The sequence below is a fragment of the Helicoverpa zea genome, chromosome 11 (assembly GCF_022581195.2).
Source record: "Helicoverpa zea isolate HzStark_Cry1AcR chromosome 11, ilHelZeax1.1, whole genome shotgun sequence".
Classification (NCBI taxonomy): Eukaryota; Metazoa; Arthropoda; class Insecta; order Lepidoptera; family Noctuidae; genus Helicoverpa; species Helicoverpa zea.
In genome coordinates, this window is record NC_061462.1 from 4,576,396 (window position 1) to 4,585,132 (window position 8,737).

An 8,737-nucleotide genomic window follows, 5' to 3' on the forward strand; every position below is an offset into this window, starting at 1 on the left:
CCCATCCATAACATAAAAAATTTAATAATTACATAGCATCATACATTCGTTCGAAATTGTTTTTGAATATTTTTTTATACACATAACAAATATTGAAATAGAAATAAATATCTACTTAGATTCTATTTAAATAATTGCCTGAAAATATTTTCTAATTAATAAAAAGGCGGAAGGCAAATTCAATTTCGAAGGCATTGTATAAGAAAATAACGAAAACTGCACCGCAACATGGGTATACGACCAATACACGGCATCATCACTTTTCAATTTAAGTTCTTCAAATAAAGGGGTGTCGACAATCAATCATCTTGTAAAACGATTTTTAGCTGCCTTTAAACCCAAATGTAGAGAAGTAATATCTATGAGTAAGAAAAAAAACATCATTAATTAAAAGGTAGATATATTTCCTAGATGATGTTGATAAATTACGCTACGTCCACACAAAGACATTGATTTGGCTTAGGTCTCGAATCCTCGTTCCCTTTGGGCTAGCCAACAGGATTTTTGAGAGCTGTTGTCTCCCCTGGGTCAACAGAACTGGACTCGATACTCAATTCATCAGTACAATTCCATGTTACCCCTAAACCTTGCTGATTAAGAGGACCCCTAAACCAGCAAGGTTAAGGGATCTCTAGAAGGAGTTTTGTGTGTTAGAAAACATTCAATAGGGTAGTGTCCAGGGTCGAAATAATGAAATAATATTTAGTCCGCTTTTTAGATAATCAAAAAATATTGGATACGTATTTTTTCTTTTTTTAATTAAACATAAAATGACAAAGATAATACACTTCAAAAATTAGGAGTGGGGTCCTTTTACGTCACAGTGTCCTGAAAATTGTAGCAACTTGTGACGTCACACTCAACTTTAACACGCTATATCTTAACAAGTTCTGATCCAATTTAAAAAAGAAAAAATACGTATCGCTTAATTTTGGACAATCTACAAGACGGACTAATTATTATTTTTTAGGAAACTAGCCTATTATAAAACCATAAAAGAAAACAGAAGTACTAGGATTTTTTATCTCCCAACCTATGTAGACCATTGATTTCGAAGCCTGATCAAATGTTCAGATCAAAAACTGGTATCTCTGTGTTCTATATTAATATGCATTTATAGGTAACATTACGATTACTTGGTCATATCCATTACTTAGCGTTTGTGGATTATGAGAAAGCCTTCGATTCGGTGGAAACATGGGCGGTACTTGAGTCACTCCAGCGATGCCATATTGACTATCGGTACATCGAGGTGTTGAAGTGTTTGTATAATAACGCCACCATGTCGGTCCGAGTACAGGAGCATAGCACGAAGCCGATTCCATTGAGAAGAGGCGTAAGACAGGGGGACGTTATCTCCCCGAAACTGTTTACCGCCGCAATGGAAGACGCCTTCAAGCTCCTGGAATGGCAAGGACTTGGCATCAACATCAACGGCGAATACATCACTCACCTTCGGTTTGCCGACGACATCGTAGTCATGGCAAAGTCGATGGAGGAACTCAGTATGATGCTCGAGGGCCTCGACCGAGTTTCACAACGGGTGGGCCTGAAAATGAACATGGACAAGACGAAAATTATGTCAAATGTCCATGTTCAGCCCACCCCAGTCTCTGTTGGAAGCTCGGTACTCGAAGTTGTTGACTCATAAATCTACCTAGGACAAGTAGTCCAATTAGGTAGGTCCAACTTCGAGAAAGAGGTCAACCGCCGAATCCAAATCGGCTGGGCAGCTTTCGGGAAACTACGCAATGTCTTTTCGTCCGACATACCTCAGTGCCTCAAGACGAAAGTCTTCAACCAATGTGTGTTACCAGTGATGACTTACGGCACCGAAACGTGGTCTCTCACTATCGGCCTCATCTCAAAGCTTAAAGTCGCTCAACGAGCTATGGAGAGGGCTATGCTCGGAGTTTCTCTACGTGATCGAATCCGAAACGAGGAGATCCGTAGACGAACCAAAGTCACCGATATAGCCCACCGGATTAGCAAGTTGAAGTGGCAATGGGCAGGCCATATTGCTCGCAGAGCAGATGGCAGATGGGGCCGAAAAGTGCTGGAGTGGAGACCACGGACTAGCAAGCGCAGCGTAGGACGTCCACCAACGAGGTGGACAGACGACCTTATAAAGGTCGCCGGAAGACGCTGGATGCAGGTCGCTTCCAACAGGTATCTGTGGAGATCAAAGGGGGAGGCCTATGTTCAGCAGTGGACGTCCTATGGCTGAGATGATGATGATGATGATCCATTACTTACATCACAGGAGTTTCCTTATTCATTAAACCTGAGAATTTTGAATTGAATCAGATTTACTTCTTCTTTTGTCTGAAAATGTAAATATAAACAGTGTAAAGCAAGGCGCAACATATAATTTTCAAGCTATGAAGAAAGGTGCACAGCAGAAAAAAGCTACGCAAAATATTAATTTCCCTATTCCTTTTAAACGTTCTTTGAAGTCAGTTTCTGTTTTTTGAAAAAAAAAACATATTTTTTGCTTTTCAGTTTCACAAATTCGAGAATTGCCCTCGATTTGATATGTCAAATCTGTAAAGTTATTATTATTTATTTATTTCTCAGGATACCCATCATTAGATCCTGACTTCATAACAATGACACCAACATGGCAAGAAACACATTTTCAATTGGTCCTACCTTCAAGAAATCGATTACCTAACGTACATACAATAAAAACAGTCAAGTTAACCCCTTTTTGGGATTCGATTTTAATTTAAAAATACTTACGCAGCCAACATTTCTTTAATAGTTTTCACTTTGACCCCGGAGCTTGATTTAGGATATTTATACAATTCTGGTGTGTAGCAACAATACTTAGTATCGTACACGTTATCTTCGACGAACTTATATACATCTTTCGGTTTAGGATAAACCCCCGCGAGTTCTGTTAGCAAAAATAGTTCATATAATACTACGTAGTAACTACCTATTATAGTAATCTGTGATGATATCACAAAATTACGGCAACCAGTCTTGAGCTTTTTGAAAGAAAAGCATCAAGCTCAAGTAACAAAACTATGTATGAGGAGAAGTTTTTTAATGCAGCTAGCAGTGAGAATTCTATAACTATAGGAAACTCGCCTGTGTGTTACAAATGGGCTTGGAAAAAAGGAAATTCAATTCATACATACTTAATTTATAAGCCTCTTCTATGACGAATTCGGCAATTTTATAAGACAAACAGCGGATGTCACTGAGCGGTGGATAGATTCGTCCTACCGCCAAATCATCGTCAGTAACGTTCTCTGCTAAACTCTGTAATATTAGAAATGAAGTGTCAAAAGCAATAGTTACCTAGGTACGTATGTGGAAAGCGTCGGTAAGAACTATTGATGCATTAAATAAAACACGGACAGCCTTATAAGTTAATTCTTCAGTAATGTCTGATACAGCTGAGATTTGAAATGGATCCCAAACAATTACCAGATACCAAAGACAGGAAATTACAGACACAAAAGAGAACATTTAACAAAAAAAGGTTCGTAATCACAAATTAGTTACCTTAGCAGCTGCTAAAAACATGATGTCAGGAACGTGATGCGCGTAACAAAGAAGTGCTCCCAGCGCTACTCCAGGGAATATGTAGGAATTGTTGCCCTGACCCGTGAGGTACTCCTTGCCTCCATACTTTACTGGAGGGAAGGGAGAACCAGACGCATATATGCATCGACCCTAAAAAATAATAATTACAGTTTTTATTTTAACCTTTCATTACATCTTAAGATTGTAATGTTTTTTATTAAACAACTACTCAGCGACCCACTCCGGCTTCGCACGGGATAACAGTATTTCCCCACTATTTAATGTATGCTATTAATGTTATTATATGTTTTGACGATTTAGGCGTTCAAAGGGACATAGGGATATAGGGACACGGACAGAAAAACGACTTTGTTTAAAACTACATATGAAGTGATACCTCTGTGTTGTCATAAGCTTCTTGCGCTGTACACTCTGCTTTAATCGTAGGATTCGAAAGCGCGTAAATTTGCGGTCTTTCCGTATTCTGAGCCATTTGCTTCAATATTTCCGGTGTGAAAGCGCCAGCCATTGTTGACACACCTTAAAACCACATATTTATAGTCCAATAAGCAAAAGTATATATGCTGAACTGCTCGAAAGGACACCATATCATGACACCATATTGAGAATAAAATTGCCTATTAGATTAAGGATAAATTGAAAAAAATATCCTGAAATAACTTGTTAAATAAATTCTGCTAGCACGTACCTATAAGGCAAGTAGGTTTCAAGGTCTTAATGAAACCTGCGAAGTCTTTCGATGGTTCCATGTCTTTTCCGTACTGTTTAGCGTGCGCTGGTACTCCACCCTTGCGTTTTGTCGATAGAAGTCCATCGATATCAAACAAGTAAATTTTCTTCGCTGATTCTTCTTTAGAAACACCTTCCTCTTTCATCGCATCGCATAGTAAATTTGCAATGCCAACGCCTGCCTAAGGTTTTTTATATATTATATAATTATAAGTTTCATTGTAGTAGGTTTCAGAAGGTACCCCGTTGCCCTAATATACTTTTGTACGGGTATGCACGTGTTTTAGCATGATTTTTAAGGCACAATGATACTTAGCAATAATGTCTTGAAATTTTTTCTAGGCATAGTATTAGTTTGCATACTTTTTTAGCCAAAATGACTTTTCGCATAATCCTTACTAATATCATCATCTCCCGAGCCTAACTAATATTGGAATGATTTTCTTCATTATACTTACAGAGCCGGCTCCAAGGAACAAATAAATATGGTCTTTAAGTGCCTTCTTAGTAATTCTTTTAGCAGCTAACATTCCCGCTACAATGACGCCCGCAGTGCCTTGAATATCGTCATTGAAAGTGCAATAGTCATTCTTATATTTATCCAACAAGCGGCAAGCATTTGCAAGCGCAAAGTCTTCAAACTGTCAACAAATAAGAAACAATAACTTTGCATTTATTTCCTTAAATATTTTAACGCCTAAAAAGGTCTTATACTTGCACGACTTACTTACTTATGCTACTTACTTACTTACTTATGCACGACTTACTTGAATGAGCACGTTGTGCGAGTATCTATGCGTACACGCGTCCATGAACTCTTGGATAAAGTCGTCGTATGCCTGACCTCTCACTCGCTTCTCTCTCAACCCTATGTACAGCGGATCTTCCAGCAACGTCTAAAAATATTTGGACCACGGTTTTGGTACATTTAATTCAATTTTTAATCAAAGACTTTGCAGTTCAAGATTGTTAGTGCTTACCTGGTTATTGGTGCCGACGTCCAAAGTGATTGGTAAGCACTGTCCGGGATGTACCCCTGCTAAAGCAGTGTACAAGCATAATTTACCAATGGGTATGCCCATACCATAGGCGCCCAAGTCTCCTAGACCCAAAATTCTCTCTCCATCGGTAACAACGATAGCGCGAATACCTGGCTCGGGCCTGAAAGTGTAACACAAAATCTTAACACCGGGCATTTTATAATAAGCCTTAGGTATCATAAAAAGTGTAATCAGTGTTAAAATATTTGATTCGATTACTATATACATATAGATTCGTTACTAGCCAGTTACTTGAAAATGATAAACAGAATCTTACCAATTCCTAAGAATTTTATTAATTCGCCCTTTATCGTGTATATTTATGAAGAGCCCTCTTGGTCTCTTGTACACCAGACCGAATCTTTGACATGCCAACCCTACAGTAGGGGTGTACACTAGAGGTAAATATTTCTCAACGTCTGAACATAGCAAGTCGAAAAATAATTTCTCATTTGTATCCTGAAATAAAATTAAGGCCATCTTTTGTAACTTTTAAACAAGTTTTTAATTAGGTAAATGAAAGCACAAAATACATATAGGTCATCATCATCTACAGAACCTTTTTCCAGCATGTTGGGGTCGACTTCCAGTCTAACCGGATACAGCTAAGAACCAGTGTTTTACAAGGAGCGACTGCCTATCTGACCTCCTCAACCCAGTTACTCTGGTAAGACTGGTGTCAAACTTACTGGCTTCTGACTAGCCGCAACGACTGCCAAGGATGTTAAGTGACAGCCAACAACGAAATAGAGATTATATATTCAATTAACGCTAAATTTAAGAAAATGTTGATAATATTTAATGGCGTCTCTAAAATATGAAGAGAAGAAGTGAAAAAATGTTCTTTATTTTACCAATAACTCCGACAAATACAGATATTTGTTCATATTATTTTTATATCTGTCCACGGAGTAAGTAGCTATTGCTAACTGTTCTTCCTGCGTCTTGACATTACCGGCCAGCAGTCCCTGAATGCCGAGCGCTTGCCGCTCTTGCAACGTGAATCCTTGACCCTAAAAAAATATTTATCCAAAAACACAACTTTTAAACTATAAAGAAAGGCGTATCGTTAGTAGGTAACTATCCTAAGTAAATTGCCTTTTAATATGGTTTGCCTTGGTGATTTGTACTAAGCTCGTGCTCCTATATATTATCGTCATATAGGTAAACTGTGGTACAATTCAAGACAGTTGGGTAAAGACTGCGATTCTCAAGTTAGCAAAGTAGGTATTTGACTCCTTAGGACATGCCCAAGCACCTACGTAGTTACAGATTAGAGTATTGTTATTATTAAAGTTTTGTTCAGAAGTTTTGCTTGTCCGAAGTTGCCTGCTAGGATCTTCATGAAAGTCAAAAATAGTGTCAACATGCGTCAAGCGTCAAATGGCTAACTTCATACCATAGAGTACTAAAGTATACCAGGCTTCATACTATAAAAGTATTTGCCGTGAAATGAGGGTACCTAGATCAAATTCTAAGAAACATTAGAAAAGAAGATTGTCTATAGGTACCTACACATACTTACCTATGTGAACCGAAAATGAAAATGTGAACGAATTTCTCTTGTCTTACCTTGTTCAGATGTGGCCATCTCAAATAATCAACACCTCTCCATGTATTCGGACAGCAAGAGTCGTCAGTACGCGTACGAAATTTTATTAATATCGGTGGTTTTCTAAAGCTGTATATTGATTTTGCTAGACGATTGAGAATCAAACCCCTTAAAAATGCGCTGTTAAAAAACAAAAAAAAACATCAACAAATTCCAAGTCTAGAGGAAAAATTAGACCGAAGATGCGCCAATCTACATTGTAGATCTAAAATAAGCCAGATGCAATGTTTGTTATGGAATTTAGCTAATGAGCTTGCCTTTTGCTAATCTTGCCCTGCCCGTGGACACCCAAGATATTCTAATCTTAACGGCATACAAATAATTAACTATGGTTATACTTACAAATTAAAAAAAAATGGTTCTGTTGACATTTTGCATTACTATTGAAGACCTAAAGGATATTGAGAATTTTCTTAAGCTAAAAATATTATTTACATGCATTAAAAAAATACGATATAAATTTGACAAGTTTCTGACATTTTTTAATATTGAAGAAAAGTTAAAAGAATTTTGTTACCTTTTAAAGAGTAATAAAATAAGACTTCTTTATGCCAGCGTTAAGTATCCAACCTTTTTGGTACAATTAATCTTCTTTTTCTAAACGGGCAAAATTGTGCAATTTGTGGCTTCAATGTTGGCAAATAGTCCCCAGGCCGGCGAACAAATTTTTTTTTGATACATATACATTTAAGACTTTGTGAGTGCCTTCCTTACGATGAGTCCGACAAACTTTTCGAATGCGCAAATTTTGGTGCCGCTGCGTTTTTTAATGCTTGACTCCTGAAATTGTCGATATGACGTCACTATGGCTCTTCGTACATACACGTTTCATCTTTTGAGATTCGTTTAATAAAGTTAACTAGAGAATGGTGGTCAACTTGTCCGATAAAGATCGTGCTGCGTTTGGAGTGTCCACCATCCTGAAAATGTCGATATGACGTCACTATGACTCTTCGTACATACCTGTTTCATTTTTTGAGATTCGTTTAACAAAGTTAACTAGAAAATGGTGGTCAACTTTTCCGATAAAGATCGTGCTGCGTTTGGAGTGTCCACCATCCTGAAAATGTCGGTATGACGTCACTACGACTCTTCGTACATACCTGTTTCATTTTTTGAGATTTGTTTAATAAAGTTAACTAGAAAATTGTGGTAAGCTTGTCCGACAAAGATCATGCTGCATATGGAGTGTCCACCGTCCGGAAAATATAGATATATTTTAAGATTTGGTATAAAGTACTGACAATTGGTGTGAAGTAAATGTTGCATTTAGAAAGTCGTTTCGAATGATATATGTATCATTATTACAGGAGGGATTTATTAACTTGAAAACACCTGTCGATAAAATAATCTTATATAAGCTCTAGCTTCTGAAATACTAACAATTCGCCGAAGTTTTTTTAATATGAAATGTTGCATTTAAAAACGTCTTTTGAATGATGTATAACTCATTACTAGAGATGGGATTTATTTAATTGAAAACATCTATCAATAATTATAATTTTAAATAAGCTCTAGCTTCAAAACTACTAACAATTTGTCGGAAGTATGTTAACACGAAATGTTTCATTTGGAAAGGTTTTTCAAATAATATACAATTTGTTACTAAAGAAGTAATGGATTAGCTTGACAGAACCTACCGATAATATAATCTTAGAAAAGCTCTAGCTTTTAAAGTACTAACAATTTGTCGGAGTTATGCTAATACAACCGTGCGCTTAAAAAGATCTTTTGATTGAAATATGGCTCATAACTTCAAGTGAGATGTTATTCCTTAACACAAGGTCAGTTATGTCTT

The 8,737-nt window shown here is 37.1% G+C and overlaps 1 protein-coding gene across 1 annotated transcript; it reads right to left on the minus strand.

Moving 5' to 3' along the window:
• Positions 1-2,738: 2,738 nt before the first annotated feature.
• On the minus strand, positions 2,739-7,310 carry LOC124634681 (NADP-dependent malic enzyme-like). The gene is made up of 12 exons (XM_047170342.1): positions 7,282-7,310; positions 6,900-7,059; positions 6,182-6,340; positions 5,605-5,786; positions 5,268-5,448; positions 5,055-5,183; positions 4,746-4,928; positions 4,247-4,469; positions 3,935-4,077; positions 3,517-3,687; positions 3,147-3,270; positions 2,739-2,899 (listed from the first exon to the last, which is right to left on the minus strand). Exons 1-12 carry the CDS (start codon positions 7,308-7,310, stop codon positions 2,739-2,741), a joined length of 1,845 nt encoding a protein of 614 aa, XP_047026298.1.
• Between the last annotated feature and the right edge of the window lie 1,427 nt (positions 7,311-8,737).

Coding starts and splice junctions, on each gene's coding strand:
- LOC124634681 (XM_047170342.1), bottom strand. CDS start 7,310: ATGTCAACAGAACCATTTTTTTTTAATTT. Junction 5,787..6,181: donor TGTATTTGTCGGAGTTATTG/GTAAAATAAAGA, acceptor ATTTTATTTCAG/GATACAAATGAGAAATTATT. Junction 3,688..3,934: donor AAGCTTATGACAACACAGAG/GTATCACTTCAT, acceptor ATTATTTTTTAG/GGTCGATGCATATATGCGTC.